The sequence below is a fragment of the Xenopus laevis genome, chromosome 6L (genome assembly GCF_017654675.1).
Source record: "Xenopus laevis strain J_2021 chromosome 6L, Xenopus_laevis_v10.1, whole genome shotgun sequence".
Lineage (NCBI taxonomy): Eukaryota > Metazoa > Chordata > Amphibia > Anura > Pipidae > Xenopus > Xenopus laevis.
In genome coordinates, this window is record NC_054381.1 from 8,701,651 (window position 1) to 8,720,457 (window position 18,807).

At 38.9% G+C, this 18,807-nt stretch overlaps 1 protein-coding gene across 1 annotated transcript in view; it reads right to left on the reverse strand.

Moving 5' to 3' along the window:
• LOC108718692 (obscurin) overlaps window positions 1–18,807 on the reverse strand; it is a 235,192-nt gene that overhangs the window by 179,895 nt on the left and 36,490 nt on the right. The window contains exons 11-26 of the mRNA XM_041565749.1: window positions 18,326–18,601; window positions 17,538–17,813; window positions 16,994–17,269; window positions 16,294–16,569; window positions 14,144–14,419; window positions 13,717–13,992; window positions 12,193–12,468; window positions 10,184–10,459; window positions 9,648–9,923; window positions 7,655–7,930; window positions 7,084–7,359; window positions 5,402–5,677; window positions 4,369–4,644; window positions 3,391–3,666; window positions 918–1,184; window positions 194–463 (exon numbers count right to left, since the gene is read on the reverse strand). Coding sequence (XP_041421683.1) covers window positions 194–463; window positions 918–1,184; window positions 3,391–3,666; window positions 4,369–4,644; window positions 5,402–5,677; window positions 7,084–7,359; window positions 7,655–7,930; window positions 9,648–9,923; window positions 10,184–10,459; window positions 12,193–12,468; window positions 13,717–13,992; window positions 14,144–14,419; window positions 16,294–16,569; window positions 16,994–17,269; window positions 17,538–17,813; window positions 18,326–18,601 — 4,401 coding nt within the window. The remainder of the gene's footprint in view (window positions 1–193; window positions 464–917; window positions 1,185–3,390; window positions 3,667–4,368; window positions 4,645–5,401; window positions 5,678–7,083; window positions 7,360–7,654; window positions 7,931–9,647; window positions 9,924–10,183; window positions 10,460–12,192; window positions 12,469–13,716; window positions 13,993–14,143; window positions 14,420–16,293; window positions 16,570–16,993; window positions 17,270–17,537; window positions 17,814–18,325; window positions 18,602–18,807) is intronic.

Consider the following 18,807-nt stretch of genomic DNA (forward strand, 5'->3'; position numbering starts at 1 on the left):
TTTCTCTTCCCACATGGGAAACCACAACAAGAACAGGTCCTACTGCCGGATCTTCCCTATCCTAAGACCAGCCCTTCTCCCAGTTTATGCAAAAAAGCAAGACTACATCTTATATTATAACATAATTTAATACCTGTTTATTGTATAATAAACCTGGTTGCCCCTCCAACTTGTCCTTTCAAAGCTGTCTTACCTCGGACCTTGAGAGATGCCTTAGTCTGTATCCCTTCTGACTCTGCCATAATCTCTCCTGCATCTTGCAGGACCAGCTGCTTGATCAGTAGACTGTGGTTTGTGCCTTTTTTATTGATGGTGTATTTTTTGTTGCTTTCAATCTTGACCCCATTTCTATGCCAAGTCACCTCTGCATCTTCCAAGGAGATGGTACATTTCAAGGTGGCTTCACCCCCCTCTTCCACTACTGCATTGCTGAGTTCTCCAGTGAATTTCACTACTCTAGGTGCTTTAGGAAAAGAAGCAGAATAAGTAACCAAATAAATCATTCATACTTTTGGATTTAGCCAAGCTGATGTTCATTAAATAAGTAGCACTGGGAAGGAAGTCTTAAAATAGGCATTTAATTTCACTTCCTTTCATTTCGCTTCACTTCAACACAAGTTGATTTTATGACTTTTTTTACTAGTGTATAGCGGCTTATGATTGTTTCTTAAAGACACTATTCCTTTAGGATTACACATATTTATAAGGATATATTGGTATATAGTTTTCTATATATAGTTTAAGCAAACCAATAGGTTGTTATTTAGAATAATGGAGTACGCCTTGGGAAGTAGTGCCACACTGGAGGTCTGTGAAGATGGCCAGATATATGGAATAATGTAAACAGCAGTATAAGGTTCTCCTGATCTAATAAACCAGACATATACATTTATATCAAATTTATACCAAACAGGCACCTTTGGTCGTCAGTTGGGTGATGGTCTTGTCATTTCTTGATTCGCATGAGTACTCTCCTTCATCATCTGCCTTGAGCCCTGAGATGGTCAAAATGCGTTTGGCCCCATCGCTTCTGATCTCAAAATGTTTGCCGGATTTAATCTCCTGTCCGTTTTTGTGCCAAATCACATCTCCTTTGGCCTGGCTTAGCTCGCAGGTCAAAGTGATGTTGCTTCCTATTTCCCCAGTGACAGCTTCTAATTTCTTCTGAAACTTCTGGGGGATTTCTGAGAAGCAGAGAATTTGAAGTAATAGTGGAACGGAAATAGCAACTCCTACCGGCAGATTAAAAATGCACACACGCTATACCCGTGGGTAGTGATGGGCAAATAAATTCGGCAGACACAAATTTGAAGTGAATTTGCAGTGAATTTCCGCGCTTCACCGCCGGTGAATAGTTTTGCTAAACTGAGGCGAAAATGAATGATCGACAAAAGAAATTTTCACGCATCAACATTATTCAGACACCCATTGACTTTAATGCATTTGACAAAATAGTTGCACGTATAAAAATTGTCGCTCGAGCCAAAATAATTTTGACGCCAATTGAGTTCAATGTGTTTCGCAAATTTTTTAGAACAAATTCGCCCATCACTACCTGTGGGCATCAAGATACTGCAAAATGTTTTCCCTTAACGTAGCATGGAATGCAGGAGATACAGATTAGAGACCAGACAGGGGAACTCTCTACCAATTTTATTGAGCCATAAGTCCAATCCTATAAACTGTATTTTAGAATTTACAAGCTAAAGCTCTGAACTTACCTGCAAAGGTGAGTACTGAAAGAGCTAACAACTCTTAGCGGCATATTATTAAAATCAAATTTGAATTAGAGATTTATCATACCTTGACCGTGAGAACAACTCGGACCTAAAACCTGCTGATGTAGAAGTCAATGGCAGAGGTTCTGTGACCCATTTGAAAATGTTAATAGCCTTCCGGACATTCAAGTTTATTTTTCGGAGAAAAAACTCGATTTCTAGTTTTCGGGTTCGTAATATTCGTTCACGTTTTAGATTTTCAGGTTTTTTCTTAAATAGCCTCCCATTCGGGTTGTGAGTATATTCAAATTTATTAAAGTAAAAAGAAATTCACATAAATTAGAAATACGACCTGTGATAAATCTGCCCCTTAGAGGTCAATTTATCAATCCTCGAAATACTTCAAAATTTGAACGTTAAAAAAAAGCTATAAAACCTGTTAAAATCTTTTTCTGCTAGTATATTTATGAAAAACCTTGCTCTGGTTAATTAATGAAACTCTATTGCTACAAAAATAACATTATTCCACTGATTTCAACAAATTAGACTTTTTTTAAAAAAATCCATCTTGAATGTTCAAAATACACTGCCCATTGACTTCTACAGAAGCTCCCAAAATTTAAGTTGTCCGTTTTTTAAATTCTAATTTTCAAGATTTTTTCAGTTTTATAGAAGTTGGAAGTTCACATTCATTGAACTATTATTTGTTAGTGTTTATTTTCTAATAAGTTTACCCCTCAGACTGCCCCATAATAAATGAAACGATCCCATTATTTTAGCGGTACTGAACTCTTAAATGCTTAAATGCTCTTAATGCTTTGAATATATTGACTGACTGGTCAATATGATTGGGATATGTTTGTATCCCGTTCTACTTTTTCATCTCTACCACCTCTCCTCTACTCTTTTCTCCCAAAATGAATCAAGAAATGGATGTACTGGTTAGCGTAGGTTTTTACAAACACTTTAGTCTATCATCCATTAATAAATTATGTAGGTGATTTAAATATTAAAACAGTCAAATAAAAGATACAGTAGAACAATTTAGTCCCAAAACAATATCTTTTTTTATTTAAAAAGATGTTCTATTATTTATCTAAAAATTCTCTTGGTTGATAACCAAGAAACCTGTGCTCCCCCTCCCCCAATTAAGTTTCACTAGCGTTCCTTTGGAATCCCAATCTAATATTTAAAATCCAAGGGGAAAAATTATTAGAGATTAGTTTTTGCTGAACTTAAGAAAATCCAATTCCATTTGCGTTTTTTTCTTAGAAAAAGTATCTTGCATTTAAAAATGTCTCCCCAGTGCATTATTGATGGTACACACTGGAATTCTATTGAATGCATTTAGGGCCTCAGTACCATGGTTGTAGGAGGAGGTTTTGTGCATTTATCAATCACTCCGTTGCATCTTCAGCCTCAACTGATTGATTTTTTCAGAAACGGTATACAATTCTTGATTGATTAAATTTAGAAGATCCTTATCTCCATATTTAACTTTCAACTTCCCGATAGTTCCCCTTTAATAGCAATAAATCTGATATAAAAAGTTCTTCCCCAGAAGAAAGCGTTCAGTTCACTTTTCACCTGTATGCAAGTTGCAGCCTCTTAGTTTGGTAGTTTGGTGTTATTGCCCTGGAATGGAGCACAGTTAAAATGATGTGCATCTTACCTTTAACCTGCACTTTGAATTCTTGTTTGTCATTGTTTGTTGTGCAGGAATAGTTTGCGCTGTCTTTGCTCTCTGCCACCTTTACTACTAGGGTTCTTGTGGCTCCTTCAGCAGATATTTGGTACTTCTTTGTTGCCATCAGCTCCTTTCCATCCTTAAACCATCTAACCTCAGTATTTTCTGGTTGGACAGAGGTCTTCAGTATAATGTCTTCATCCTCTTGGACAAGGATGGGCTCTTGCTTTGATGGCTTCTTCAAGAATTTGGCCTGTGGTTCTGAGGGGAAATGTAAGGTGTTTTACAGTCATAGAAATAAGTTGCTTTGTGTTTTTAGCATTGGTTAAAATTTGCAAAATGAATGAATGAATTACAAATATTAATCATAAAATATTAAGTAATTATTCAATCATTTTTAATTGTGCTGAAGAGTCTAGGAGACAATATGGAAGCCATGACGCATCAAAGCAATGTAAATAAATAAATAAATAAATAAATAAATAAATAAATAAATAAATAAATAAAATAAAATAAAATAACAGGTAGAACAGAACCAGAACAATTTATATTATCTTGGTTAATAACCAAGAATCTTGTCCCTCCACATTCAGGTTTCACTGTAAGTCCTCTTGGGGTCTAAAAAATATTATACAGGTATGGGATCTGTTAACTAGAATGCTCGGGACCTGAGGTTTTCCAGATATAGGATTTTTCCATAATTTGAACCTTCATACCTCAAGTCTACTAGAAAATAATTTAAACATTAAATAAATCCAATAGGCTGGTTTTGCTTCCACATAAGGATCAGATAAATTGAGATCAAGTACAAGGTACTGTTTTATTATTACAGAGAGAAAGGAAAAATAAGAAAGATTAATAGGAAAAATAAGATTATTTGATTATAATGGAATCTATGGGAGATGACCTTCCCTTAATTATATTTAAAGGTAAATAATTCAGCCCAATACAAGCTCTTCTTACCAACAGTATTGATCTTGAAATTGATCTTCTGCCCGGCAGCTTCACAGCTGTATTCTCCAGCATCTTGTTTCTCTACCTTCTCCACCACTAAGCGACGAGATTTGCCCTCAGACTCCACCCTGACCCTCTTGCTGGAGGTGATGAGTTTCCCATCCTTGTACCACTTCACCTCAGTCTTGGCCTGGGACACCTCACAGCTCAGGCTGGTGCTCTCTGTCAGGGTGGCCTGAACCTCCTTCTGTACCTTCTCCTGGTTGATGAACACTGGCTCAGGTTCTGAAAAGTAAGGCAACGACAATGTAAAGTTGGACAATATCATACGATAACATTTTTTTCAATACAGTTTCTATTTCTATCTAAAAATAACATTTAGGGCCCGATTCACTAAGAGTCGAATATCGAGGGTTAATTAACCCTCGATATTCGACTAGGAACTAAAATCCTTCGACTTTGAATATCGAAGTCGAAGGATTTAGCGCAGATAGTTTGATCGAAGGATAATTCCTTCGATCGAACGATTCGAAGGATTTAAATCCAAAGATCGAAGGAATATCCTTCGATCAAAAAAAGTTAGCCAAGCCTATGAGGACCTTCCCCATAGGCTAACATTGACTTCGGTAGCTTTTAGATGGCGAACTAGGGGGTCGAAGTTTTTTTTAAAGAGACAGTACTTCGACTATCGAATGGTCGAATAGTCGAACGATTTTTACTTCGAATCCTTCGATAGTCGTAGTCGAAGATCGAAGTAGCCCATTCGATGGTCGAAGTAGCCCAAAAAAAACTTCGAAATTCGAAGTTTTTTAACTTCGAATCCTTCACTCGAAGTTAGTGAATCGGCCCCTTATTGTTAAGTAAAGTAGAATAGTTTTATGCTGGAACAGGAAAATAGAAAGCAACAGTCGTGACCTGTGTTGATATTCTAGCTATCTTTATAAGTAAGCATTGTCACTGTGGACCTATCTCTCTTTTGGGTTGGCTAAGATTCGGAGGGCCTTAATTAGCCTTCCCTTTTGATATCAGCAATGGGCCTCACCTTTGGTATTGATTTTGAAATTGATTTTCTGTCCAGCAGCCTCGCAGCTGTATTCTCCAGCATCTTGTTTCTCTACTTTCTCCACCACCAGGCGACGAGATTTTCCTTCAGACTCCACCCTGACTCTCTTGCTGGAGGTGATCAGTTTCCCTTCCTTGTACCACTTCACCTCAGTCTTGGCCTGGGACACCTCACAACTTAGGGTGGCACTGTCATTTAGGGTGACCTGAACCTCTTTCTGTACTTTCTCTGTATTGGTGAAGGTCGGCTCAGGCTCTGAAAGAAATATTGAGGTTTCCATGTTTTTGCTTTGATTTATATTATTGCATATATTTCATGATTTATTTTTCCACAAAACGCTAGAAAATTGGAACAGAATAATAATGTACAGTTTTTACCTTCATGTTTGTACCCAGATAGAAGATCAATCAGCATGACTACCTATAGGCCCTGCAGTCACATCATCATAACATGAGGCTACTGCAGCTACAGGAAAATTTGAAAGTGGTGGTATGTAACCAAAAAACCTTCTCTGTTTTTGAAGATGTTATAGACTCCCTTTTCCTACCTTTTTATATACAATCCCTTGGCTGCTCTTCTAAAATTCTACATTATCCTTCCCCTTCTGTTAATTCTGCCCCTTACTCTATGCTCTGTGCCTCCATTCTAATTACCATTATCCATATTTAATATTTATGTTGCACTCTGTTAATTAGTTGGGTTTTCCATTTCATTTAGGCCTTCCATCCATTTTATCACTACTATTCCAGGTTCTTTCTGGATTTCAACCTGCACCATGTTCTTTTGCTTCATAACCTTTCCTATTCCCTCTGCTCCTTGCCACTCAGGACTGAATTTAGAGGAGTGGGAATAAAAGGAGAGTAAAAGATTATATAATTCAGGAATGTCCAACCTGTGTCTGTCCAACTGTTAGTGAACAATAACAGGAATAGTCTTAGTTTTGGGCTTATGTGTGAAGCATGAGACATGTGAATAGCTTCTGTTTTAGCAAGACTTTTACTACATGACCTACAACTCAAAACCACATCTCCCAGCCTTCAGCTGTTGGTGGGATGATGTAATTTGCATTTCAACAACAGCTGAAAGGACATGTATCCCTGAATATCCCTGAATAATAAATGCAGCATTACACAAGTGAATATGTCCTCTTAAGTAAGTTTTCTCTCAAATGGTCCTTCTTGTACTGATGGCCAATGGGCAAATGCTCTACCTAAAATCACTCCCGTTTCCAAATGAATACATTTTATATTATCTTGGTTAACAACCAAGAATCTTCTCCCCCCACATTCAGGTTTCACTGTAAGTCGTCTTGGGGTCACAGTTTAAAAAATATTATACAGGTATGGGAGCTGTTATCTAGAATGCTCAGGACCAGAGGTTTTCCAGGTATAGAATTTTTCCGTAATTTGGACCTTCATACCTCAAGTCTACTAGAAAATCATTTAAACATTAAATAAATCCAATAGGCTGGTTTTGCTTCCATATAAGGATCAGTTGAGATCAAGTACAAGTTACTGTTTTATTATTACAGAGAAAAAGGAAAAATAAGAAAGATTAATAGCAATAGACGATTATTTGATTATAATGGAATCTATGGGAGACGACCTTCCCCTAATTATATTTAAAGTTTAATAATTCAGCCCAATACAAGCTTTCCTTACCAACAGTATTGATCTTAAAATTGATCTTCTGCCCGGCAGCTTCACAGCTGTATTCTCCAGCATCTTGTTTCTCTACCTTCTCCACCACTAAGCGACGAGATTTGCCCTCAGACTCCACCCTGACCCTCTTGCTGGAGGTGATGACTTTCCCATCCTTGTACCACTTCACCTCAGTCTTGGCCTGGGACACCTCACAGCTCAGGCTGGTGCTCTCTGTCAGGGTGGCCTGAACCTCCTTCTGTACCTTCTCCTGGTTGATGAACACTGGCTCAGGTTCTGAAAAGTAAGGCAACGACAATGTAAAGTTGGACAATATCATACGATAAAGTTTTTTTTAATGCAGTTTCTATTTCTGGCTAAAAATAACATTTATTGTTAAGTAAAGTCGAATAGCATTTATACTGGAACAGGGAAATAGAAAGCAACAGTGGTGACCTGCTTTGAGATTCTAGCTATCTTTATAACAAAGCATTCTGTCACTGTGGAACAGGTCTTATCTCTCTTTTGGGGAGGCTAAGATTCCGGGGGCCTTTATTAGCCTTCCCTTTTGCATATCAGCAATGGACCTCACCTTTGGTATTGATTTTGAAATTGATTTTCTGTCCAGCAGCCTCACAGCTGTATTCTCCAGCATCATGTTTCTCTACTTTCTCCAACACCAGGCGACGAGATTTGCCTTCATACTCCACCTTTACTCTCTTGCTGGAGGTGATCAGTTTCCCTTCCTTGTACCACTTCACCTCAGTCTTGGCCTGGAACACCTCACAGCTCAGGGTGGCACTGTCATTTAGGGTAACCTGAACCTCTTTCTGTACTTTCTCTGTATTGGTGAAGGCCGGCTCAGGCTCTGAAAGAAATATTGAGTTTTCCATGTTTTTGCTAGAAAATTGGAACAGAATAATACTGTATAGTTTTTACCTTCATGTTTGTACCCAGATAGAAGATCAATCAGCATGACTACCTATAGGACCTGCAGTCACATCATCATTACATGAGGCTACTGCAGCTACAGGAAAATATACTGGAAAGTGTAACCAAAAATGGCATAACTGTCCTTCTCTGTTTTTGATGTTATAGACTCCTTTTCCCTACCTTTCAATATCCAATCCCTTGGCTGCTCTTATAAAATTTTACATTACCCTTCCCTTTCTGACAATTCTGCCCCTTACTTTATGCTCTGTACTTCCATTCTAATTACCATTATCCATATTTAATATTTATGTTGCACTCTATTAATCAGTTTGGATTTTCATTTCATTTAGGCCTTCCATCCATTTTATCACTACCATTCCATGTTCTTTCTGGATTTCAACCTGCACCATGTTCTTTTGCTTCATAACCTTTCCTATTCCCTCTGCTCCTTGCCACTCAGGTCTGAATTTAGAGGAATGGGAATAAAAGGAGAGTGTGGCACCATATAAGTAAAAGATTATATCATTCAGGAATGTCCAACCTGTGTCTGTCCAACTGTTAGTGAACAATAACAGGAATAGTCTTAGTTTTGGGCTTATGTGTGAAGCATGAGACATGTGAATAGCTTCTGTTTTAGCAAGACTTTTACTGCATGACCTACAACTCAAAACCACATCTCCCAGCCTTCAGCTGTTGGTGGGATGATGTCATTTGCATTTCAACAACAGCTGAAAGGACATGTATCCCTGAATATCCCTGAATAATAAATGCAGCATTACACAAGTGAATATGTCCTCTTAAGTAAGTTTTCTCTCAAATGGTCCTTCTTGTACTGATGGCCAATGGGCAAATACTCTACCTAAAATCAGTCCCGATTCCAAATGAATACATTTTTTTCCCTTCCCTTCTGCATACTTCATCCCAAAGAATTTGTTAAAACAAATTTACGTTTTTTTCTCTTTGTCATCTCTTTTTCCTCCCTTATCTTCTACCCTGAATCCATCTCATTTCTTCTTCATGGCATATCCTACACTTGCTAAAGTTCTACTCCCTTCTGCTCCTTTGCTTTGTTACTACAACACACACATTCCCTTTCTTGGTGGGAATCATAAAAACCTCTGAGTAACACCTGTACTAAAATTTAGATAGGAAAGTTTATTGAAATAAATCCAACTGCTTGAATTGTCTATTTATCTCTATTTTGAAAAAAACACATTAAAATTGTCAAAGACAGCTCCCATTGACTTCTACGTGAACCCGGCAGTTTTTAGAGGGGGAAGTTTTACATTCGAGCTGCACAATTTTTTTGTGCTTATTGTACATAAAAATGTTTCTAAGCATAATTCAAATCAAGTTTTTGCACATAACATTTTGATTCGAAATTGAACATTGATAAATCCACCTCCCCTTGGTTTTTAAACTGAATCCTTTATAAGCAACATTATTAATTAACATAGATGTTATCATTTCATAGAATTCAATTTTTTTTTAAATATGAAGCTCCATCACCAAATTAAATTAGGCTCCAGACAGAAGAGGTGTCAAATTCAAATCCTGTGATATGTACTAATGCAAAAAACCAAAACAATTAACAAAAATGGTTCAGATTAGATTTTTTCTTGGAACTCCAGTAACACAGAAATGACCCTCACCTTTAGTATTTATCTTGAAATTGATCTTCTGCCCGGCAGCCTCACAGCTGTATTCTCCAGCATCTTGTTTCTCCACTTTCTCCACCACCAGGAGACGAGATTTGCCCTGAGACTCCACCCTGACTCTCTTGCTGGAGGTGATGAGTTTACCATCTTTGTACCACTTCACCTCAGTCTTAGTTTGGGACACCTCACAGCTCAGAGTGGTGCTCTCATTTAGGGTTGCCTGAACCTCCCTTTGAACCTTCTCTGTGTTGATAAAAGCTGGCTCAGGCTCTAACAGAAAAAATCGGGGGTATCATTGGAATTGTAAAGTGCAAAAATAAAAGATACAATGGGGCTCATTTATCAACACTGGGCAAATTTGCCCTTGAGCAGTAATCCATAGCAACCAATCAATAACTGGTTGTTTTTTAGCTAGTTTCAGGTAGAACAATGAATGCATTAGTTGCCACAAGTTGCTGGCCAGCGTTGATAAATGACCTCCAATAAAATAAATGTAGAAGTTTATCATTATAAAAAGTAAAGGAACTCACCTTTGACGGTTATCTTGAAGCTGATCTTCTCCCCAGCAGCCTCACAGCTGTATTCTCCAGCATCTTTCTTCTCCATTTGCTCCACCACCAGCCGACGAGACATTCCCTCAGACACCACCTTAAATTTCTTGCTGGTGATGATTTGTTTCCCATCCTTGTACCATTTCACCTCGGTCTTAGCCTGGGACACGTCACAGCTCAGGGTGGTGCTTTGTGTTAGGGTGGCCTGAAATTCCTTCTGTACTTTATCCTGGTTGGAGAACACTGGCTCTGGATCTAATAAAAGAGAGATTTGGTAGTATCTAACTGACTTATTGTACCTCAAACTAACAATTTTCGCTTGGTACCAACAGTTGCTCCAGCTAACAATCTTTGGGGGGTTATTGATCAAAATCGGAAATGATCTCTCATTTAGGGTTTGCCTGAACCTCCCTTTGTACCTTCTCTATGTTGATAAACGCTGGCTCATGTATCGTTGGAATTGTAAAATGCAAAAAAAAACAACACAATGGGGCTCATTTATCAACACTGGGCAAATTTGCCCATTGGCAATAATCCATAGCAACCAATGAGTAACTGGCTTTTTTTAAGCAAGTATCAGGTAGAACAATGAATGCATTAGTTGCCATGAGTTACTGGCCAGTGTTGATAAATGACCTTCAATGTACCATGGTTTCTTTTCACACAACTGAGCAGTTACCCCAGAATTGTAACAAAACATAAAAGTCATCAAATACATAAAAATATATGCGTACAATACATTATTTAAATTCCTTGTCTGATTGTACCATAAATTAAATCAAACAGTGAAGGGTCCTGCTCGATGACCAGTAAGGCAATGAAGTCAAAGAATTACGCTAGAAAAGTAGAAGTGACTGATAATCCTTCGAGTACTATCAGTTTACAACTGGCGCGTTCATCCTAAATGTCACGTCTTTACAGCTGCACATGTGTGACCTATACTATGGCTAACACAAAACTCTTCCACTCTCCACTCATGGAAAAACAGGAAGAAATGAAGGCTAATGCCAACAAGACAGTAATATATACCATGCACTGCTAATGCCTTCATATTTCCTCTGGGGAGGGTGCCACACTAAACACTTTAGTTTCCGGAACAAATAACTGACCCTTTCCATATAGAAGCAGATTATGGAAGGCAACTGTCACATTAAAGTGCCACTGTACATTGTATGTTAGGCAATGCACTATTCACATAGGGACCTAAGAGGCAGGCTGGGGGGGGGAGGGGCAAAAGGATAAATAACAAAAATAAAAGTCAGTTATAGTCATAGACAGATGGAAAGGTTAGATGAGTAGGCAGAGGGATGACTGCACCTCTGTATTAATATCTAATTTTTATGTTCTCCAAAAGGATGACAAAAAATAAGTGGGGCATGGACAGGATAGGCTAAAACTATCGATGTATATGCTTGGCAAATTCTAGGAGCTTTTTGTGGTGTTTATACAAATGGTCTGTAGATGTCACTGTGCCCAGACTTATACTATGCATACTTCATACAGCTTAAAAGTGAAAGTGAAAGTGTTGTGTAATGGCTGCATGACTCTGCTAATAAAGCACTTTTATACTCTACTCATCCTCAGCTACCCAAAACATAACACTCTTCCTGGCTGACTCGGAAAAGAATATGATCAACTAAACTGTACTTGTTTATGGAGTTGACCTGGACGTTAAATTTCACTCTGGGTTGTGCTCCTTCCCATACAAAGTATAACAGAAATGAGTCCGTTAGCTCCACCTATTTCATCAGCAAAAAAAGATGTTCATTTGTCAGCCATGGCCTTCCTGAACTTAGATGTTCTAAATACTAGTATTATTTTTCTTTCCTCTATTGTGGGCTACTTGTTTGCTTGGGCTGTAGGACCAACAATGCTCGTGTTCTGGACTGAACCATGTCAGTGGGAGTAAGCTGAACCATTGTGTGGAATAGTCTCCAAATAAGAAATAAATGTAGATGTTTACCATTATAAAAAGTAAAGGAACTCACCTTTGACGGTGATCTTGAAGCTGATCTTCTGCCCAGCAGCCTCACAGCTGTATTCTCCAGCATCTTTCTTCTCAATTTGCTCCACCACCAGCCGACGAGACATTCCCTCAGACACCACTTTAATTTTCTTGCTGGTGATGATTTGTTTCCCATCCTTGTACCATTTCACCTCAGTCTTAGCCTGGGACACGTCACAGCTCAGGGTGGCGCTCTCTGTTAGGGTGGCCTGAAATTCCTTCTGTACTTTATCCTGGTTGGAGAACACTGGTTCTGGCTCTAATAAAATAGAGATCGATTTGCTGATTACTAAATCTAAATGTAACTTTAATATGTAGAGACAAACACAGAAAAATACAAGACACTGGAGGAATATTTGGTTAAGGCAGTATCTATCTGACCCATTGTACCTCAACCTAATAATTTTCACATGGTATAAACAATTGCTCCAGTTATTTATCAAAATCTGAAATTATCTGAGTATTTTCTGAAAACTACTGAGACCAAATCCGCACAGGTTTCTCCCCCTTATTTATTAATACATTTTTCTGAAAACTTTTTGTGTTGGAAAAAACTGTTTTGCCTGAAATCCACGAAATCTTCGGATTATTATTATTAACCCAGTGCAGATCAGGATATCTTCAGGACTTCTCCCCTTGACTTATTTACAATATCGGCAGGTCTGAGATGCTGGCTTTTTGGATTCTGACTTTTTCCATCCTCGAGGTATAATAAATCCCGAAAAATTTGAGTTTTTTTCCCCCACCTTAAAAAGGTTGTTCACCTTTCAGTTAACTGTATGTATGATGTAGAGAGGGATATTCTGAGACAATTTGTGATTGGTTTTCATTTTTTATTATTTGTGGTTTTTGAGTTATTTAGCATTTTATTCAGCAGCTCTCCAGTTTGCAGTTTGAGCAATATGGTTGCTAGGGTCCAAATTGAATTTGAATAAGAGACTGGAATAAAGATTATAAATAAAAAAAATAGCAATAACAATACATTTGTAGCTTTGCAGAGCATTTGTTTTTAGATGGGGTCAGTGACCCCCATTTGAAAGCTTGAAAGAATCAGAAGAAAAAGGCAAATAATTAAAAAATTATAAGAAATAGAAAATGAAGGGCAATTGAATAGATGCTTAGAATTAGCCAGTCTATAACATACTAAAAGTTAACTTAAAGGTGAACCACTGCTTTAAAATTTGGATTTTATATTGAAAAAAACTCACATTTTTCTAGTTTTTGGCATTCGGACTTTAATAAATAAACCCCTTGGAATACGTTTTTCGCAGCAGATGGGTGGCTGCTGCTGATTCCATATAAAACATAGTTTAACATCTCAAAAAAGAGGAAAAAAATAATATCTTTCTAAAATAGGCTGAAATGTCCATGCTCATCTTATGTAACGCCTGCTTCATCTGTAGCGAGTATGTGTGCTGCTTATTGAAAAAAAGTGAGAAAAGACAAATACTGTATATGAGTTTTCATTTGCAACTATAACAAATAAATTAGTTATAATCCAGGTCACCTTTGACATTGATCTTGAAATTGATCTTCTGCCCGGCAGCCTCACAGCTGTATTCTCCAGCATCTTTCTTCTCCAACTGCTCCACCACCAGCCGACGGGACTTGCCCTCAGACACCACTTTAATTTTCTTGCTGGCAGTGATTTGTTTCCCGTCCTTGAACCATTTCACCTCGGTCTTGGACTGGGACACCTCACAGCTCAGGGTGGCGGTTTCTGTTAGGGTGGCCTGAACTTCTTTCTGTACTTTATCCTGATTGGCAAACACTGGTTCTGGCTCTAATAAAATAGAGATCGATTTTCTAATTACTAAATCTAAATTTCATATGAAGAGGCTCACACAGAAAAAATTAAAAGAAAGGAAGCCAAGACAAATGTATGAGGTATAATTTGCAACTATAACAAATAAATTGTCTATAATTCAGGTCACCTTTGACATTGATCTTGAAATTGATCTTCTGCCCGGCAGCCTCACAGCTGTATTCTCCAGCATCTTTCTTCTCCAACTGCTCCACCACCAGCCGACGGGACTTGCCCTCAGACACCACTTTAATTTTCTTGCTGGTGATGATTTGTTTCCCGTCCTTGAACCATTTCACCTCGGTCTTGGACTGGGACACCTCACAGCTCAGGGTGGCAGTTTCTGTTAGGGTGGCCTGAACTTCTTTCTGTACTTTATCCTGATTGGCGAACACTGGTTCTGGCTCTAATAAAATAGAGATCGATTTTCTAATTACTAAATCTAAATTTCATATGAAGAGGCACACACAGAAAAAATATAAGACACTGGAGGAATATTTGGTGAAGACAATATCTATCTGACCTATTGTACCTCAAACTAATAATTTTCACTTGGTACAAACAGTTGCTCCAGTTGACAGTCATAGTGGGACATTCACTAAGATTTGTAGTTGCGCTTCGCCAGGCGTATTTTTGCCAGCACTCCGCAAATTCACTAAAATCCGAAGTTGCACTCAGGGGTAGCGTAGGGTTGCGAAGTTGCGCTAGCATTAATTCGCCAAGCGAAGCGAAGTTAATTTGCATATGGCGCCAAATTCAATTTCCAATGGAAGTATTCGTAGCAGCACTACACAAGCCTGGGAAACCTTCAAAACAGCAAATAAATTTTGCCCTACACATGTGCCCACTGTATAGTTAAGTTGCCATGAGTTAGGAAATGTAGGGGGGAAGGAGGGGAGCCCCAAAAAATGCTTCGATTGTTTTCAGCCTATCACCCATAATAATGAAAAAACGCCAGCATTTTTTGGGACTTAGCAAAAATTTGAACTTTTTTAGAAGCAATCCCTATCTACTCTATTGCGCTTCGCCTGGTCTGAGGTGGCGAAGGAAGTCTAGCGTAAAAGGTAGCGTTCAGTACAATGCGCGCGTTAGTTAATTTGCGTAGTTACGTCCGTTGCGCAAATTCGCCAGGCGTAAGAGTGCGAAGTAACACTAGCGAAGTTACGCCAGCGTCCGTTAGTGAATCGGCGAAGTAACGAAAATGCCCAACGCTGGCGAATTCACGCTAGCGTTAGGCGCTTCGCCGCTTAGTGAGTTTGCCCCTTGGAGTCAATGAGATTCAATAAAGTGCGAAGTGGCCGATGACAGCGACAATTCGCCAGAAATCCCATCCGCAGGGACATCACCAATTCACTAACAGGCGTAGATGACAAGTCTCTAGCGAACAAGACCGTTGCTAGCCTTTGTACGCACTGTATCGGCAAATGACTATTTGCTCTGGTCAACCGTCGTTACTCCGCAAATTCACTAAGATGCAAATTTTACTGAACGTTACCTCTTTCGCCAGAGTTTACTTCACCACCTCAGACCAGGTGAATTGATAAAACGAAGCTACAGCCTTGTCAATCATATGTCAGTGACATCATATCCTGTATGCTGGAAATTCATTACAGTAATAAAAAACACTGGCGACTTTTACTTTTTTAAAGCAGGATCACCTTCAAAAGTCCAAACTATTAAATTACCATTTTTGTTCCTGCACATTTGAGGGTCATGGCGCGTTTGTTTTGGGTGGGCTCATGTGTAGGGCATTAGAGGGTCTGTTCTGTCATTGACTTTCATGTACCCGCCCTATTCAAATTGACCTATGCGTAAGAGTTCTAACGAAGTTCTGCTAGGCAGAAATGAACGCTAGCGAAACTTTGCAATGAAATTCTCGAACTACCAAAGTAGCCTTTGTGAAAATTCGCCAGTGTTAGGCTGCTGTGACGCAACTTCGCTTTTTAGTGAATTAGCGTACTGGTAACAAATCTGCGCCTGGCGAAGTGGCAAGAAGTGTGGCGAAATGGTCACTGGTGAAAATTCACTCTTTAGTGAATTTGCCCCAATGAGTACATTTTTGCAGCAGATGGGTGGCTCCTGATTATGCCATATAAAACATGAATTGACATCTCAAAAAGGGGAAAAAATTATATATTTCTAAAATGTTCCATGTTCATCTGATGCAAAGTCTGCTTTATCTGCAGCTAGTACGTCTGTATTAAAAGAAAGGAAGGCAAGACCAATGTATGAGGTATAATTTGCAACTATAACAAATAAATTGTCTATAATTCAGGTCACCTTTGACATTGATCTTGAAATTGATCTTCTGCCCGGCAGCCTCACAGCTGTATTCTCCAGCATCTTTCTTCTCCAACTGCTCCACCACCAGCCGACGGGACTTGCCCTCAGACACCACTTTAATTTTCTTGCTGGTGATGATTTGTTTCCCATCCTTGTACCATTTCACCTCGGTCTTGGACTGGGACACCTCACAGCTCAGGGTGGCGGTTTCTGTTAGGGTGGCCTGAACTTCTTTCTGTACTTTATCCTGGTTGGCGAACACAGGTTCTGGCTCTAATAAAATAGAGATCGATTTTCTAATTACTAAATCTAAACTTCATATGAAGAGGCACACGCAGAAAAAATATAAGACACTGGAGGAATATTTGGTGAAGGCAGAATCTATCTGACCTATTGTACCTCAAACTAACAATTTTCACTTGGAACAAACAGTTGCTCCAGCTGACAGTCAGTGAGTACATTTTTTTGCAGCAGATGGGTGGCTGCTGATGATGCCATATAAATCTTTAATTTAACATCTCAAAAAGAGGAAAATAGTCTATATTTCTAAAATAGACTGAAATGTCTATGTTCATCTGATGCAAAGTCTGCTTTATCTGCAGCTGGTACGTCTGTATTGAAAGAAAAGACAGGCAAGACCAATGTATGAGTTATAATTTGCAACTATAACAAATAAATTGTCTATAATCCAGGTCACCTTTGACATTGATCTTGAAATTGATCTTCTGCCCGGCAGCCTCACAGCTGTACTCTCCAGCATCTTTTTTCTCCAACTGCTCCACCACCAGCCGACGGGACTTGCCCTCAGACACCACTTTAATTTTCTTGCTGGCGGTGATTTGTTTCCCGTCCTTGAACCATTTCACCTCGGTCTTGGACTGGGACACCTCACAGCTCAGGGTGGCAGTTTCTGTTAGGGTGGCCTGAACTTCTTTCTGCAACTTCTCCAGGTTGGCGAACACTGGTTCTGGCTCTAATTGAATAGAGTTGAATTGAATTCAGAAGTTATAAAACAAATTATGATGACCCAATATAAAACATAATCATTTACTATCTCTAAAACTGTAAGCAAACATTATGCATTATATTTGTAAAACTGAATATGAATGTTCATCAAATGGATCAACAAAGCTTGCTCCATCTGTAGCTAGACTCTCTGCATCATTTTAATAAAAAGAAAGGCAATACAACCCTATGATTAATAATTTGCAACCATAACAAATCCATGAATTCCCACTCACCTTTCACATTGATCTTAAAACTTATCTTCTGTCCTACAGCCTCACAGCTGTATTCTCCAGCATCTTGTTTCTCTACTTTCTCCACCACCAAGAGACGAGATTTGCCCTCAGACTCCACCATGACTCTCTTGCTGGAGGTGATGAGTTTCCCATCCTTGTACCACTTCACCTCAGTCTTGGCCTGGGACACCTCACAGCTCAGGCTGGTGCTCTCTGTCAGGGTGGCCTGAACCTCCTTCTGTACCTTCTCCTGGTTGATGAATGCTGGTTCAGGTTCTGAAATGTTTGTCAAAAACAAAATGACTATAAGTCTAACTCAATTTACAGTAAATTGTTTAAATACTAATGGACAATTCTTTAGACTAAAAATAAAAGATGTTTATATCCACCTGAGGTGGTCTTAAAGGACCCTTTATGGCATCATGACTGGTTTCTGCCTAGGACACAAGCTTCTTACAGTAAGATCTCATTTTGTGGGTTACAAGGACTGAAGCAAATTCTGAAACTATGACTGGAACCATTGTAACAAAAGGTATACAAATATTGTTACAGGTCTAATAAAACCCAAAATGCTAGGTAGAGTTTATTAGACTGAAGTTTAAGAACATAGGAAAGAAAATTAAATGTCTGATTGGTTGTGATGGGTTATGAGTTCTGAAGCAACTTTTTGAACCATTACACCTATTCTACAAAGGTTACAAATGTAACTCAGCAGCTAACCTGCACAATCTGTAGCTATGGGGTTTAGCTTGCCTACAAAGACTACCCTTTCACCAACTTTTTTTTACCTTTTACTGCAATTTTAAAATTGATCTTCTGCCCGGCAGCCTCACAACTGTATTCTCCAGCATCTTGTTTTTCCGCTTTCTCCACCACCAGACGACGAGATTTGCCCTCAGCCACCACCCTGACCCTCTTGCTGGAGGTGATGAGTTTCCCCTCCTTGTACCACTTCACTTCAGTGTTGGCCTGGGACACGTCACAGCTCAGGGTGGCGCTCTCATTTAGTGTGGCCTGAACCTCCTTCTGTACCTTCTCCTGGTTGATGAATGCTGGCTCAGGTTCTGAAATGTTTGTCGAAAACAAAATGACTATAAGTCTAACTCAATTTACAGTACATTGTTTAAATACTAATGGACAATTCTTTAGACTAAAAATGAAAGATATTTATATCCACCTGAGGTGGTCTTAAAGGACCCTTTTTGGCATCATGACTGGTTTCTGCCAAGGACACAAGCTTCTTACAGTAAGATCTCATTTTGTGGGTTAC